The sequence below is a fragment of the Enoplosus armatus genome, chromosome 13 (assembly GCF_043641665.1).
Source record: "Enoplosus armatus isolate fEnoArm2 chromosome 13, fEnoArm2.hap1, whole genome shotgun sequence".
NCBI classification, from domain to species: Eukaryota; Metazoa; Chordata; class Actinopteri; order Centrarchiformes; family Enoplosidae; genus Enoplosus; species Enoplosus armatus.
The window spans coordinates 5,938,941-5,956,517 of record NC_092192.1 but is presented as its reverse complement, the minus strand read 5'-3'; the positions used below and the strand labels follow the sequence as shown (position 1 = coordinate 5,956,517).

The 17,577-nt window shown below is 38.5% G+C and overlaps 1 protein-coding gene across 1 annotated transcript; it reads right to left on the bottom strand.

Annotated features, from left to right (window-relative positions):
• Window positions 1-3,665: 3,665 nt before the first annotated feature.
• slc37a2 (solute carrier family 37 member 2) lies at window positions 3,666-16,529 on the bottom strand. The gene is made up of 18 exons (XM_070917226.1): window positions 16,471-16,529; window positions 14,439-14,520; window positions 13,720-13,810; window positions 12,641-12,719; window positions 12,419-12,554; window positions 9,845-9,921; window positions 8,553-8,719; window positions 8,065-8,102; window positions 7,838-7,981; window positions 6,733-6,823; window positions 6,543-6,605; window positions 6,306-6,391; window positions 5,766-5,814; window positions 5,510-5,583; window positions 5,253-5,331; window positions 4,900-4,997; window positions 4,712-4,776; window positions 3,666-3,958 (listed from the first exon to the last, which is right to left on the bottom strand). Exons 1-18 carry the CDS (start codon window positions 16,527-16,529, stop codon window positions 3,943-3,945), a joined length of 1,494 nt encoding a protein of 497 aa, XP_070773327.1. The 3' UTR covers window positions 3,666-3,942.
• Between the last annotated feature and the right edge of the window lie 1,048 nt (window positions 16,530-17,577).

Genomic DNA, 17,577 nt, shown 5'->3' with positions numbered 1-17,577 from the left:
CCTGTTGGACTTCTTTTTAGCGATGTTGCTGTGTGTTCCCAGATCTCAGGATTTAACTTGAAAAGAATACAAGGTTATTCTTACTGACAGGAATGATGGAGAAATCTACTAAAATAAGATGTTATAACACACTTTAAAGGCCATGGACACAATGTTTTCTGACAAAATTGGAATGCAGAAATGGGCGGGGCTCAACTGGAACAATGTGATGTCACGTGTTTCGGTCCACCAATCACAGTTTAGCAACATTTGAATGACAATGTGATGACGGTTGATGGGTTGTTTGCTGTCATTCCAATCTTATCACATCCACAGTCCTGATGAAGCAGATTAGCTTTTTATTTTTTATTTTTACATTTTTACTTAGTTTTTCTTCCACTTCAATTTAGATTGTTGCTGATTTATACATGAATACATAGACATACTTGAGATTTGAAACTTATTTTTCAGATGCTTAAAGGAAACTTTTAGTGAACCTGGGCCTTAGTTCATGTGTAAAGGTCTGACTATGCCTCCAACAAACTAGTTTGTATGACGTGTCGTCCTCTTGGCTGCATACCACTGCCTCTCAGATCTCTCTGTGTCTCTTTTGTGACTTTGTAGTCTTGATATGATGAAGTGTAAAAATGTCAATAATGGCGCACACTTTTGGTGACTCTCTCATTGAAAGTAATCATGGTGTTGCATGCATTTGTGCACACACAAAAATTACATGAAATAGTTGTGTGAAGAGTGAAGAAAAAGAGCTTTGTGAGAGGTTTATGCCCTGTTCACACATACAAACGCTGCAGGCGCAAGAGACATTTATTGTGAAAGGAAACTCCAACTTTCTCCAGCCTTGAGTCTGAAGTTGAGAAAGGTTCAACTTATTCAACCTATTGTCTCTTATGCGCTGAAGCAACAACATGGACACAACCAATCACACTTGTTTTTAATCCGATCAATGGCTTCCCCAGTCAGCTACTGGGACTGTGTGCCAGTGTAGTGTCAACGGCTGAAAATAACTGCCCAATCCGAACTGAGTACGTAAATTACATGCTGAGCTCGATGTTTAAACACCCACAAGGTTCACGCTCGTGAGAGGCAAGAGGAAGCCTGCTTCTTTGTGTCTGTATGTGTGAACAACACGTTAAGTTCAAACCCTGTGTACTTTAACACCTGTGCAACCTCCAACCTGGCCAATCGCTGCATAAAGTTACAAAAACTGTCAAATGTAGTCGTCCAATTCCGCTGTTGAGAAGTAGTTTCAGACGCTGATCCAACAAACAGCTCATTTGAAGCATGCTGAGGCCTTTAGTGCTACTAAAGTGTCTTCTGGATTAGTTACTGCTGTCAGATGAATGTAATTTGGCGGTTCATGTATGTATGAGTTGGGTCACCTGCTGGAGTGTTGTTATTATTGTTATTACTGTCAACAACTCCCATGAAAAGACCAAAACCAACAATGTGTTAGTCCTTCTCTCAATATTTTTAGATTTCCCTACCCTGTCTGTGGCTCTCAGTCCATTGGCTCCAACTGAAAATGTAAATCTTTATATATGATTTCAATTTTAAAATATGCTCAGTAGTTTCCTGAAACAGCTGGGCACTGTAGTTTTTATCAAACGTTTCTAAAACAGGAGTAAACTTTGAATTTGTTGGGGATTATTTTCAGCTGTGATGAAGGAACATGTCATCCAGTGTAACATGTGGCTCATTGATGTGTTTTTAAGTAGGAGCTCTATGGTACAGAGGAGTAAGATATATCGGGCCTACTTGTCTGTAGGCTCTGTTCATTGTTGGTTTTGATGATTTCGTGGGGTTTGTTGACTATAAGAAAAATAGAGAATATCAATTTTCCTTTAATCTGAATGAGAGAAGAAAATGTTGACCTCTGCTGGTCCAAGCCAGAGTTTCTGTTGGAGACTTGTTGCTGGGGCTTCTGTTTACTTTGTCTCCTATTAACTGCTGTAGGTTGTTGTTCTGTTTCATACATTCATTCATAAAACTGCTTTTCAGACCTCGAGTCAAGGTCTGACTACTCTTGTTTGTTCGGTTGTTTAGTGGCCTTTAAAAAATGTATCTCTGTTTTGAGTGTATATTTTATTTCATGTTATTTTATTTTAGAGAAACGTTTTGCAGTGGTACGATACTCATCCATCAAATAAAACAAACCACAATAATTATGATGTTATATAATGTTATATGGTGTTACATAATGTTGCAGCAGGTACTTTTTACAGTAAAGAGAAAAGTGAAGTTTTTACTGATGAAACTGAATCTACCATGGTAAAGGTTGAAAGTGGAAACAGTGCCACATGATCCTCTGAGTCTCAGGGAATCATTTGTCTTTACCTCTAACTCCAGGGACTTTAATTAACTTTTATTTACTGTCGTTAAACAGAGGATGGCCATCATGGGCTTGGCTTTCTTTCTTTTTAATGATGCAAATAGTAAAATCTAACTGGTGCTTCCTGTGCTGGCAGCTAGTTTACTCTTTTTTTTTTATCAGTTTACTCTTGAGTTTCACCATGAAGAGCTCACATACTACACAGAAAAGGGAAAAAGGCAAAAGGAAGCTAATGCTTCTTGCTTTAAAATGTGTTTTAACTAGTTCTCTCTATAAATGTTGTGTCTTGTTGAAATCTTGTTTTTTCTGCACAGGGTCATGTTGTGTTGCGTTATGGCTCCGTGTATTCAGAGCAATACACATTCATTTCTTCTCCAGTCTTCTTTGCACTCAAATGTGACACCAACAAAACTTCCACCCCCGTCAATGCTGGAGCACCTCCTACAGATCAGTGTATTCAGAGGTCAAAGTTCAGTGAAGTTAAACTTTGGATGTAAAACCTGGCAGACAATCTGAAGCCCTTTACAGACAGTGAATACTTAACATTGCTGGCTTCATCTATCAGTTAAGGTGACAGGTTTTTTTGTCACTCAGGCATACAGTAGGTGTCGATTACGTAAATGTTCTTTCATTCAGACATGACAGTTTCTGCAGTGCTCACACAATATGTGTCACCTGCTGCACGAAATGGAGCGTTGTCTTACTTACAGGGGCCAAACAGGGGTGAAGGTTAAAGGTCTCATATTGTAGAAAGTGAGATTTCCATGTGTTGTTTGATTAAAAAGCAGGTCTAGGTGCTGTATAAATACTGTGAAAGTATCAAAACTCTCAGTCCACAGAGAAATGCACACAGCCACTATTCAGAAACGGAGCCTTTAAACGAGCTTGTGGAACTGGAGATTGAACCGCAAACCCTGTGATTCGTGGACAATTAGTGAGCCGCCTCCTGAGCCACAAATGCCCAACTTCATGTACAGGGTTTAGCTGGATATTCATAAATTCATCCATGAAGTTGGCACATATGGAAGTTAAAAACAAAGGGAGGGGGTGCTGCTCTGATTTTTTAAACGTCTTTTACCCCCACATTATTTTATCTGACACGAGAAGAATCTCTTCAACAACTTAAAATTGGACCTTTTTAACAGTGTCTCCCAAAATGTTGGACTGTACTCGGCCATCGTAAATCAAATCAAATCTCTTTATTGAATAAATGTCATAAACTATCAAATCTGGCAACAGCAGATTAGCCTGAAATATCAAACTGTCATGTGAAATATTATCAAACTGAAGGATGCAGTAACTAAGGAGACAGAAAAAGACAAAATTAAGAAAAATGCCCAGTATGTACACTTTAATGACAATATTAAAACAAACAAGTTAGAATGAGTAGATTAGTCATAAAAAAAGCTTTGTCTCCATAAAGACATATTTCTCTTTGTTTTACAATAACAAGAAGGCTTCAATCGTCAGTTTAGTGCCTTGAATCTTCCACTGATGGCTTGGTTTCCATTCACCCTAAATGGAAAGAGGCTGCCCCCTGTACGATGAGGTCAGTGTCAGCATTGTTCTCCCTCTTTTGCTCGTTTGGCTTCCAGATTGATTATGTGAGTGTTTCAGATTTCTTTGAACCTGGAATTAAAAGTTGAATTAATAAGTTACAGATGGTTTGATTTTTAGACATATAAAATGCAATTAAATACAACAGCGCTGCTAATAATGTTACATTTTTGTGCAGAGGGTGTCAGGAAGTCTGTAAATCTGTAAAGTTAAATGAAGTCTACCCTCTAACACCTCTAAAGATCACTAATTAACACGTCATATCTCGATTGAAATGTTCGTGTAACTATTTCATGATGAATAACTCGCCAAGAAAAATTCTAGCGCATAACTCCCTGTGAAACCACAAATTATCGTTTTAATATTTCTAGTTCTGGATTAAACAATTGAGATATAACATGTTAATTAGTGAGATTTAGATGATCTGGTAGAGGGTTAACCTTTGGATAGAGTCAGGCTAACTGGTTCCCCCTGCTTCCATTCTTTATGCTAAGCTAAGCTAAGCTAAGCTAATCACCTCATGGCACCATGAGAGTGGCACCTTCTCGTCTACCCTCAGAAAGAAAGTGAAATTTTCCACAATGATCCATAACTATTCCTTTAAACAATAAAGGCTATTTTACATCTATTTGGTACACTGAACAATGTTGTATATTTTCTTAACCTGGGTTTTAATTGTATGCCATCCTTACTGGCTGTTTTTAAACATGCTTTCATAGATTTGTAGGTTTAATCTCCAGGGACTTCTTGAAATTCATAGAAATAAAGGTAAAGTTGTAAAGTTTCTTTATCCTTGAGGAAACCACAGCCGTCGGTAACACTCACCCTCTGGCTCGGGGGACACGTCTACACCAACCCTGGGCTTCCTTGTAAACGAGCCTGGACAAAAACTGAAGACAAACAAACAAACAAACAAACAAACAAACAAACGTGTCAGTCAGGGTGTTGTTAAAAACATACAGGAGCAACATCATCAGTGAATATGTAAAAATATGTAAAGTGGTGTTTCTAACCAGGCAGGCCAAGACATCAGCAGAGATGAGCATGTAGAAGACGTTGTTCCAGCCAGTGGGAGAGATCACACCAGCTAACAGAGGACCCAACGCAGCTCCTTCAGAAAACACACCAACATCAATACATGGAAAACCAGTCTGTTGACTCTTTTAATATGTTACATCAAAATGTTTCAGCCACTTTTAAATTAATTTACCACAAAACACAAGACACAAGTGTCGAAATGTTCTGCACCTCCAAAACATTTAACACTGATTGTTTTATATCTTTTATTTTATTTATTAGTTATTTTATTGGTTTAAATTTCACTTTCTACTTTCCACAGGATCTCTACTGTTCAGACACTCCATACCTATTGAACCAGTCCCGTCAATAATTGCCGTCACTGTTGACAGCGCCCTGGAGTTTCCTCTCAGACTCTCATGTGTTCCCTGTTGCAACAAAGACATCATGTAAGTAGAGAGAAAGTAGTGTTATGTCTACTACATGTCATTAGGATTATAGAAACTGTGTTTATTACACAAAAGACTTGTTGCTTATGTTGGATGATTTGTCAAGGCTTAACAGATGACATGGACAGCGAGTCTCCCATGATGCTTCAGGTCTTACCAGGTCAGCAGATACAGCAGTCGTGATGAGGGCGTACGGTCCGTTCACCAGGCCTCCACACAACAGCAGCATACCTACATGTAGAAGAAAACTGTTAATGCTCATTTGCAGCTCTATATTTCACTAAAGGTGAAACCTTTTCCCCAGAAGTAAAACAAATATTTTTCCTAAACATTATTTTCTTCTTTCCTGCTAGAATGAGCCAGAGTAAAGAAACAAAATACAAATACAAGACATAAAATAAAGACAGTCTTACCGACTGTAGTACCAAGGCTCCTTTGTCCAATGTAATTATAGAGGAAAAGCTGGAACATGAACAAAACAAACAATTAGCACACATTAAATTTTCAACTTATTAGAGAAATCTAGGCTACGGTGAAAATGATTATATCATCCTACTGCCACACACCCCTCCCACTGTGAGAGAGTGACATGTGGTCAAAGTTGATAATGACATGATATTTTGTTTCTAATAATTAATTTTTACCTTCGGAAAATGTATCATGTATATCACTGTAATGTAGGCTTTGAGCGAAGGAAAAGACAACATTCACAGCACTAAATAACATAAAAAACTCCTGACTATATCAACATCATGTTTACAGCTTGTTCTGCTGCCTCCGGTGGCCAAACCAGTTAATGCAGGTTTAAATGTTTCTTTTTCAGTAAGAACCAATAAACTTGGGGCTGACAAGGGAGGTAAGTTGGAAAGTACAGAGAGACGGAATAACATATTGTTGGTTTTGGTCTTATCCTTTCAACACATATATCATTTTATTGATCAGATGACACTCACCATTGGAGCAGCAGCAAGCAACATGACGCAGCAAGTTGCCGCTCTCCCGCCCGTGTAGTCGGACACAAGGCCCGCGATGATGCCTCCTGTAGACACACAAAGCACATTCCTCTCTTTATACAATTTGAACTATTTCTAGTTAAATTGGGATGTTGGGTAGGAACATAACATGTTGACGTATTTCCCTCTACTTCTTCCGTCATAAACGTGACGTGAGTGATCGGGCTCAAAGCTTACCCATGATTCCTCCTACATCAAATAGTGTCGACATGTCTCCTGCTTCTTTTGCCTCAAAATGTGCTGAAAATGAAAAACAAAACCATCATTAACTTTGAAAAATTGCATTAAATGACGCATATTAAAGTATATTACATGTATGATATTCTCCTCATTGGAACAAATAGAGCATGTGTGTGTAAATACTGACCAACATTGGAGATGTAGAGAGGAAGCCAGTACAGGAAAGTGTAGCTGACCAGCTTGGCGAACATCAGACAGAGAGAGAACTCCAAAACTCCCTGTGTGAGACACAAAACCTCATGAAAACCACTGGAGGAACCTTTCATCATCTCAAAACTGGAAGTATAATTCACAATTAACCTTCTGAGATACACAGCCAGGGACATGAGAAAATGAACACAAACCCGTTCAACCCTGCAGTTTGACATGACAGGAGGCTGGATATCATATCAAATGACTTTCAGTACCGACACAATATGTTTTTCATTATCTCTCAATGTGGAATATAAAAATGTTATGTTTAATTTAGTCTCATTATAAAGCAGCTGTACAGGAACTTTTCCCTGAATAAAACGCAGGCTAAAATGATCAAAATCATTATTTAAACCAGGAAACACTGAATCAAAGCTCTGTTACTTAACAGTTTTTGAAACTCGGTGCTAAGACGGTTGGTACTCAAAAAGTATTGAATTTTGATACCCAAGGCTGGGTATACCCAGATGTGTTATGACATGTGTAGCAATTTCCGACTGCTGACTTGGATTAAAATGAAGATGACTTAATTGATTTAATCTGTGCTAATTTACTCCTTTTCCTAGGACATTGGTTAGCGGAGGTGGTAAACTGGGTTAATATCTAACATATGTTGGGTAAAATGGTGTGTGTCCAGATGCTGATAACCAAACTTAAATTTTGTAAATATTTGTTTAATCTACATAAAAATAACTATGTGAATGTATGTGTTTATATGATTTTAGCATCTTCCAAATAGTTCTCATTGCATATGTTTATGTTTGTAGAAAAATTAAACAATCCCAACGTCACAGTGTCATTCCACCACCAGAGGGTGCCAAAGTAATGAATTTTCAAATCCTACACATGGTGGCTTTAAATCTCTCACACTGTGTAAATTCTGATATAAAATACATTGTCATCATTATTTTTTATAAATACAACTTTAAAATATGAAACGCTGTACCAATAATTCAGAATGGCCCATTTCAAATTCAGCACTTTCATATCAAACCAAACAAGAACAAAAGACATGGATAAAAACTGTAGCTTCCACTCACAGGTATAGTGAGAGCCCCACAGAAGCTGATAGCCTCGGTGGGCTCCACAACGACCTCCGGAGGCTCCGAGGTGATGGCACCGTTGACGGTTCTGTCAACGCGGTCCTGCAGGAGAGGCTCCGTCTCACCGCTCTCCTCTTCAGTCTGACACACAGACACACATGCATGAGTTCAAGCAGTCTCGTTACGGATGAATTAGGAAGATGAACGTTTCTGTTTTAACTCACGTGGTGCTGAGGAGGAGTGCAGTTGACGTCTTCAGGCTCTGAATAGGAGAGAAGAAAAGATGGCACTCAGAAATGTTCTTCTACTGCAACATTCAGGTTTGACAACATCAAGATACGACATGTAAATATGACTAAACATGTCTCGCACCTAACTCTGTACTGTGGGATGAAATTAAAAATGTATCTTTGTATCTGACTAAGACAGGGATCAATCAACTAATCTATCAGTTGATTGAATTCAGTTATTTATTCAGCAAACATTTTCTGTTTATGGTTTCTCTAATGTGATGATTTGTTGATTTTCTCTGTTGTATATCATTGTGAATTAAATGATTTGATGGTGACTGATTTATTTAAAAAAAACATATCAATACATTATTCAACAATACAGATACAAGATAATAATAGTCTTTTGGCCTCTATCAAGGTTTAAAGGAGCTGTTGTCACTGTTATTGTGTGTGGGTTTCTCTAATGAACAGAAACTGACTCTCAACAAGGAAGAAGAAGCACAGGATCCCAGTGGAGGCGATGATGATTCCAGGCACGATGAAGGACATTCCCCATGCCGAGGACACGAAGGCTCCAGCGATGAGGGAGCCCAATATGTTTCCCACCGAGGTGTGGGAGTTCCACACGCCCATGATGAACCCACGCCTGGCGATCAAAACACAGGAGCAAGACTTAGAGGTACTGATTCAGAAATATGGTTTAGTTCAACATTTTAGGAAAAATGCTTATTTGCTTTGTTTCTGAGATTTAAGATCGATCTCAATCTCGTGTGTGCGTACGGAGCTGAAGGACGTGGTTAGCCTAGCTTAGCATGAACACTAGAGGCAGGGGGAAACTATTACCCTGTATATGCCAAACAGCACCTCTAAAGCTCACAAATAAACATGATGTTGAATTATGTTGAATATGAACGCAATCTGAAACTCAAAGTAGGGGGAGGTAGTGCAGGAACAATTTCCTGACAAGCAACAATTTACTGTGCAGCGTCTCTGACTATAGTGCGGGTTGTCAGATACAGTCGGTGATCACAGATTTTGGTATATGTCTCTGTATGAGCACAATGTTACCAAACCTGGCAACCTCACTGTGACCACAAGACTTTCCCCCTGCTTTCAGTCTTTATGCTAAGCTAAGCTAACCACGCCCTGACCCATGACATTAATATCGATCTCGACAAAATGTTGAACTATTCCTTCAATGATCAACATCTCATTAACTATTTAAAGCTTAAAAATATGAATGAGAACAAATGACAAATAGTAACTTTTGAATGTATCAGAACACAAAAGTTGTATTTTGTACTGACCAGCTTCATGTAAACAAAGATGTTACAGTAACCAGGTTATTACAGTGCATATAAACATGTTGTCTGATATCCTGCTTCACCTGATTTCTTTTGTGCAAGTAAACATAGTCCATGGCTGTAGACCAGGCACCGGAAAGGGTGGAACCCACTTAGACAGGCATGTTAATATTGTTTATAGTATATAGTGTTCTCATTCTGATGTTTATCTGAGTGATGTGCCGGTAGTTCTGCTTTGTTAAGAACCAGTTTGACCAGTCTTTGAGCTTCCACACACATTTCAGGGGCAGTTTAGATTTATGGAGAGGATTTGATCCTTGTGGTCTGAGACAAATTAAAGTCTGGTCTCGCTGCGCTGTCAAAACGTGACAAATGTGCGTTTGTGAGTCAGACAGCTGCAAAAAAAAAGCATCTAATACTGCATGGTCAGCAGGACCGCGCCCCGGTGCACATCAAGCAGTACTCACTTCCCCTTTCCAAACCAGTTGCCGACACAAGCCACCACTGCTGGCCAACCGGTGGTCTGCATCAGCCCGTTCATGACCTGCAGAATGAAGCAAACAGAGGGAGAAACCAGCCTGTGTTAACTTACTGCGACGGTGCAACATCACAAACTCTCCATAAAAAAGGGGGGTGAGAGGAGACCAGAGAGCAGTGATTCTTAACATTCCCACACAGACCCTATATAAGCCCAGACACACTCCTGCAGTCACATGATGCAGCTGTGAGTCATGTGATACGTGTAAGTTAAGCCTGACTAAGCCACCGTGAGATCTCCACATTTTAGAGGGAAGAGATGATAAATAAGTTCTGTACTGACCCACAGAGCTCACAGTGATCACACCTGTAATGGAGTAAAAGGGTTGTTAACCAATACAATAAATCAGTGATTGATTGATAGCTACATGAAGGTGCCTCAATCTTTAAAAACTCTCTTTTTCAGGCTCCAGATGTTTCATTTTGACCTCTCTATCTAAACAAATGTCCTTCTTACAAACTCATTATAGATTTAATGAGTTTTAACTTATTATTTATAGCATGAGGAATATTTCTAGGTTTTAAATTTACTTGTGGAATTTGACTACCGGGGAGGGTCATGTGATGGTGTGAAGCTCACCTGACACTTTAGAGCTACAAAACAGCCTTGCATTCATGAGCTAACAACAGACTGTTGGATCAGTCGGTGTGAAGTTTTAACAGCATTTTCAAAGTTAGGAAAGGGGGGAAAAAAAGAAAACAAAAAATATTATATCAAAAAATATGAGTACATTTTTAAGTAAAAGCAATTCCAGGGGAATTATTGGCCATTATATTAATGTTATATAAACAATGTAGTGGTCAGACAGTTTGAATAAACTTTGATAATCAAATAATCGCCTCAGTCAATTTATCAAGAAAAACCTCAAACATTATCTGGTTTCAGCTTCTCAAATGTGAGGATTTGCTGCTTTTCTCTGTTTAATATCTTTGTAAATTGATTGTCTTTGGGTTTTGGACTGTTGATAAGACAAAACACCTCGGGAAATCACGATGGGCATTTGTCACTATTTTATGACATTAAAGAGACTAAACGAGTAAACAGGAAAATTATCGTTAGTTGCAGCCTTAAAACACAGGAAGGGAATGTAGTTTCTGAGGTAATCCAACTCTTGCCCTGTTACATTGTGCAGGGTGAGGGGTCTGAGGTTGATTCCCATCATAGTCACAGCAGCAATACAGTTTAAACTTCAGTTATGGGTGTGGTTATTAAAGACCCCAAACAAACTCTTCTAACGATGAAACCTGACTGGTGTGTGCTGGTATGGCTGAACGTTTGGTGGTGAGTCAGCGATAAACAGCTCATCTGATCTCTGGGCTTCCCCCTTTCTCCCCTAACATGAGAGCCTTGATGTGTGCTCTAGTTCTGCTGGGTTGTACCACAACAGCAAGTCAAAAAACAGGATGTAGACCTGCTGTCACTCCCAAATGGATCTTTTGGTGCTTAAACTAACACTAATTAACAACTCTCCTGACATTGTTAAAGGAATAGTTTAACATTTTGGGAAATGAGATGCGTACACAAACAGAAATGTAAAAACGACTATACAGTCAGTGAGCACAGTTGGTCTTTGTAGAGGCACAATAGCACTAAAACTGGCATCCTCGCTGTGATGACCAAACTCCAGGAAGATGTACTGCTGCTCCACCAATCAACTTCCCCTAAAGCCACATCTAGTTGTTTTTACATTTCTGTTTGTGTATAGCTTAAACTAACAAGACAACTCAGGTTAAATACGTTTAAAAGGTGTTGGTAGATGTATTTTTTCACTTTGGACAGAGTCGGGGGAGCTGTTTCCTCGTGCTTCTAGTCTTTATGCTAACCTAGGATGACGTGTCCCTTCAGCTCCATACTGTAATGATCTTACTCTGAAACAAAGTGTATTCCCCAAAATTATCCCTTTAGTGTTTTGTGATACTGGTTTAAGTTTACACCAGCAATGTTTCTAGTTTATATGGTCCAGAATTTACAGATTTACAGACAAACCCCCATAAGAATAAATGCAGTGTTTGCATCAATCATAGGGATTTATAGTAAATCTCCTGAGTTCTTTGAGTTATATCCTCTTTATTCCAAATACAGCTCCACAATTAGCACTTGTAAGCTAAATCCTCTGGATGATTTGTCTACTCAACAAGAAAAACGGTACAGCCTAAATAGCAGTTACAATGTTTAATACACCCCACACATTATTTAAGTGTCAACATATTAGGCGCAAAGATGTGAAAGTAAATTTCATGGAAATCTGACAGTTACATTTGGTGATTTGTTGTGGGCATGGGGAAATTCTGGCCTGATGGTGGCACTAGAAGAAAGGTCAGGGGGTCAACAAAACCATTCATAATCATCCTCTGGGAAACATGAAGATTCATTTTTCATTTCTAGCTGTTTATATGTCTCGTTCTGGAACAAGCGTTGCTCGGCCAGCTGACATTGCCACCCTTAGGTCTAAATGATACCACTGACCTGGGAACAGGCTAACTTTGTGGTGTTGTGTCTTTACCTGGATGAAGGCGTAGTACCCTAATGAGTGGATGTTCCAGTAGAAGCCAAGGCCAAACAGACATGTGAACAACCCACTCATCAGCATCCCAAAACTCAAGTAGTACCGCAGGGGCAGACGCTCTCCAAATATCCCACTGTAAACACAAGAGACGATTATGACTCAACATAACACACACACTCAAAAACAAAACAAGGTTTCCCAATAAGAGCACATACAAACCTGATAAACATGCCGATGGCATAGGCAACCAGGAAGGAGTTATCCAAGACCCCAAACAGTGTCTGATAGTTGTCTTGGTCTAGAGAGACGACACAGATGAAACTATTAGCTTTCTCCACACCACCATTTATAATGCTGGATGCTTTCCTCCTTATCAACTAGTATAAGTTCAACATTTATGGGACCATGTTGCAAATGAATGTTCTCACTTTAAAATCAAATAAAAATCCCCAATATGGAGGGCTGAGTCAGGACACAGAGACTGGACTTGGGTTTATAAAACAAAAAAAAAAAATCCTAATTTGTATGCAATAAACAAGAAATACAAGGCCAACAGTATTAATTAATTTAAAAATAACTACAGCAACATTCCCAGCATAGCTCCACTCCACTTCAACCTGACTGGAGGTCTAATTAGTTAGAGACCTTTAACAGTGGGTGAAATTTCACACATAATGAGTGAAAATCTCTCCTCAATAATACTGTGTGTATTACATGAGGGCTAGCAACCAGGTATTGATGAAAACAGGCATTAAGGTGCTAACTTATACAAACTATACACATACAGTATATATTATATACTAATCTTTATGGAATTCATCAAAATACTTAACCATTTTATACTAACAAGAAATAATACAATACTTGTGCCATCAGACATCAATGAAACTGCGACTTTGGAGCCAACTACACTTAAAAACAAGAAATAAAACGTTTTTCCAAAGATTTTTTGTTGTCTCAGGTGTTCCTGGACACACTTAATTTATTCTTTTCCAGCTATGATCAGGTGCTCCATTTCCTTTGAATTGTGGAAGAACGTCAAGCGTTACTCACTGTTTTGAGTACACTTCATTTTGTCACTTTGTGAACACACTACACACTCAAAGCCTGCTTTGAATTACTAAGTAGTAAGGGTTTGGGACGCAACAAGATAAGGGGCACTCTATTTTTATGTACCACTGCATGCTACATTAAAATTCTGATTACCAAATAATCCTTGATATGCTCTCATATAACAATATATCAATATATTGCGCCCAGTTCTAGTGAAGTGTCCAAGTTGACTGTAGAGGACTTACCAAAGGGCGCCCAGTCACACCAAGTAGCATTATTGGTTATGTTGAGGTCTCTTGGGTGAATGACTGTGGAACAGTTTCTGTGCAGTTGACTCTGAGAATCAGAGAGTAAAACATAGAAGGAAGCAGATGAGACGACACAACTAAAACTCTCACAAACACAGTAGAATACAGTACTAAACAGGCTACAAGCGAATAGGGGAAAGTGCTAAATTCAGTTGTCATAAAGTCATTGGCTGCTATTGGTATTATTATACATGTTATAATAATTATTTAAAGAATTTGTTTACTTTCTGCTGCTTGAGTGGTAATGTGACCGTGTGAGGTTTTCATTTCAGAAATATGTGCTATCAATTGACTCTTAAGAGATAACAAATGGCTTGGATGAGCGCGATTAAGATTTTGTCTTGCTCTCTGAATCATTTATCTAATTTCTTATCTCTCTCTCTTGTGTTTAAGGAAATAGGGAAGGAACTCAAATTCGAATCACACTGGGCCTGAATTTCTTCATTCCATACATTTTTAGTTCCTCTTTTATTTATTCTTCTACTACAGTGAAAATATCTGAGTGTAACATCAACTCTAGATAGATATTTTTGTCTTCCAAACTCATACGAAGGAGCTCCAGAGAGCATCTTATAGGCAGAATTTGACCCACAACTCACACGTGTCAACTTCCCGCAAAAAACGTAGATAAAAAGGAATTGAACTGTCCCAGTCACCTTAACAATGCTGATAGGTTTCCGTGAAAGATGGTAGGCCGTGTAGAAGAGGAAGGTGAGGAAAAGAATGAAACTGCGATACCTGCGAAAGAGAGATTCAAATAAAGATGTGGGGCAATCAGAGTAAGAAATAAAGACAACAAAGACAAACATTGAGATCTATTTGACTTGACTTTAGTAGAATAAAATATTAGAAACATATCAAGTTCTGACATATTCCATAAATAAAGATCTCTATCATTATGTCCCCATCCTCAATGGAGATACTGATTCAACTCCTCAACTCCAAAATCATAAGATAAGTTTATAAAATACAATATATTGTTAAAGATTAAAACCAGTAGTCCCCATCCTGTTTGGCTTGTGACACCTTACAAAACTAGCTCCACATGTTACTTAAACATTGATGCCTCAGTATTAACATCCTAATAATCTCATATCTAATAATATATCAGCCACAGGGGCCATTCTTCTGAAGACCCAGTGACTTTAATTTAAATACTTAATACTGAAGTACATTTAGCTGACAACACTTCTATGTGGATTTTGAACGCAGGACTTTTACTACTTTTACTCAAGTAAAGAACCTGAGTACTTACCTCCATCGCTGTCTGACACTGTGTCAGCAAAACCTGAACGTTATAAACTTTACAACGATAGGGTTTATTGCAGAGCTGTTGTATTTGTTTGTGTTAGATTGTACAGGTGTACCTAACAGACAGGTAGATCAGTGTTTATAGCACATCCCAGTGTAATGTCAGCCTTCTTTAGCTCTACATTATGTTAATTATCACATACACTAGAAACATGGCAAGGCACTGTGAGAGAGAGTTTCAATTAACACAAACATTCATCTATCTGAAGTTGTTTTTTTGTATTGTAACAGACATGGGACAGAAACTACTGAATAAATAATAAGTGTGTAAATGTGTCAGATACAACATTTAGTTGTGGTGCTCAACAAAGCATGAAAAAAGTGCCACTAGTGCTGAGTCGATCAATCATTTTTCTGCAACTATTATTGTATATATAACTATATGTATATATGTAAATCTTCTCAGCCAATTTTCAAGCAAAAAGAGCAAAATTTGATGGTTTCAGCTTCCCAAATGTGTGGATTTTATGCTTTTTTCCTGTTATTACAGTAAATTAAAAGTCTTTGAATTTTGGACTAATGGAACAAAAAAAACCTATTTCAAGGTTCTGGAAAATGATGATGGGTATTTTATCACTGTATTCATGCTTTATAAACCAAACGATCAATCATTACACTGAGAAACTGATCTGCAGATTAATTGATAATAAAAATAATTTTAGTTGCAGCCCTACTCAGGTTATCTTATAATTACTACACTGTCTTTTTATTCAGATTTATTAAGACGCAAAGTTATTATTTGGACAAAGCTATAATTAGACAAAATAATAAAAAATAATACTTTTTAATTTGTCATGTTTTACATATGTTTTATTTTCCTCGTGGAAACTGCTGTACCATCAGGGTCTTGATTGCTGTAATATCAGCACAACAAAGTAATGAATAACCTCCACAGTGTGAACCGATATTATAAACTGATATTAAAGTTGCCCCTTGTCTTGGCGAATTCCTTAAATGCTGGATTTGTCGACGACCGTATCGATTCGATAAAGGTCAAATCTGTGTCGATAAGGGAGGAAGCTCAGAACTGACCATTTTTTGAATGGAGTTTGGCGTGGGTCTAGATTCTCACAGCCGAACATTAAAGTACTGGACACAGACATCCCAGCGAAAACAAGCAGTAGTAGCGAGTTTAGAAAATTGGGTATTTATTTGATGAACCCACTGGGTTCACTATCCCCAGTACAAATTCACAGAATGCGTGATAATCGATGTGGTTACGTTAAGTCAATCATTTACAGCAGAGAGATAAGTTAACATACATTTAGACCAGCTGTCCTCTTTCAACCCCAACGGTTGGAGGTATCGAGGGTGCCATTAAACTGGCTGTTTTGGATGTGTGGAGAACAATAGGAATGGACGATAGTGGAAACTTACCAACTATCTCGAGAAAAGGACGTGATAAGTCGTATGCCGGGAGCCATGGGCGACTTCATTTTCGATGAAAACTTTGTCAAACTTCAAACAGAAACAGTCAGAGCTCGGTCCCAGACATGTCCTCGAAGTAGCAGTATCAGTCAGTTAAAGGCACTGCTGGACTGTTTGAAGCTAACAGAGGGCAGCTTATTAACGAGTAGTAACGGCCGTTGCCTAGCCGAGCCCGGGACAAAAACAAAAGCTTACTTGTCTCGTAGTACCTAGTGAAAACGGACCTTTTATGCCTGGTAAAACACAGGTTCAAAGTAGACGCTAGCTGCTGGAGGAATAAAGCAGCAACCACGCAGCCTCCTTGTGGGAGATACAGTCCGTAAACATCCAACAGTTCTCCATAATGTGCGGCTTAGTTTATATGCAGCGGTCGGGAAGAGACCAGCCTACCTCTGTGCAGCTGTAATACACGTGTAGGCTCAAAAAGGCGTCCGCTGTTAATACAAAAAAATTGTTATTATTATTAGCGTGAATGTGTTATTCCATAAGATTTTCCAGTCGCTCTCCCGGCGGCGACCACGTGACCCTCTCCTCTGACGTCACGGCGGACAGGAAACAGCTGAAGTGAGGAGCAGCTGATATTCCTCTGCTTCCCAAAATTGGGGTCCACTCAAAAGGGGGGGTGGTCGCGAGACGATTAACTTGATGGGAAATAAGGGAAACACATTTCCTGCTGCTGAAAATTAACATTTATTTTCTAAACTTTACATTTTTCGTACTATCAGCAAAATGTACATGAAGCATCAAAAGTAAAAGTACTCCTTAGGCAGGATTTTTTTATTTATTTTTTTTTACAATAAATTTGTTTAATTTAATCTATAACAGTGAATGATATCTTATAAATGGAATTAATGTTAGCTAGGTGTACATTATAAACTGGATGTGTTTTGTAGGTAAAGTCTGAAATCTGAAAAGTAGCGAATAACAGCTGTGAAACAAATGTCGTGGAGTAAAAAGTACAATATTTCCCTCTGAAATATGGTGGAGTTGAGCGATTAAGTAGAATAAAATTGAAATACTCAAGTCAAGTACAAGTACCTCAACTTGGCACTTAAG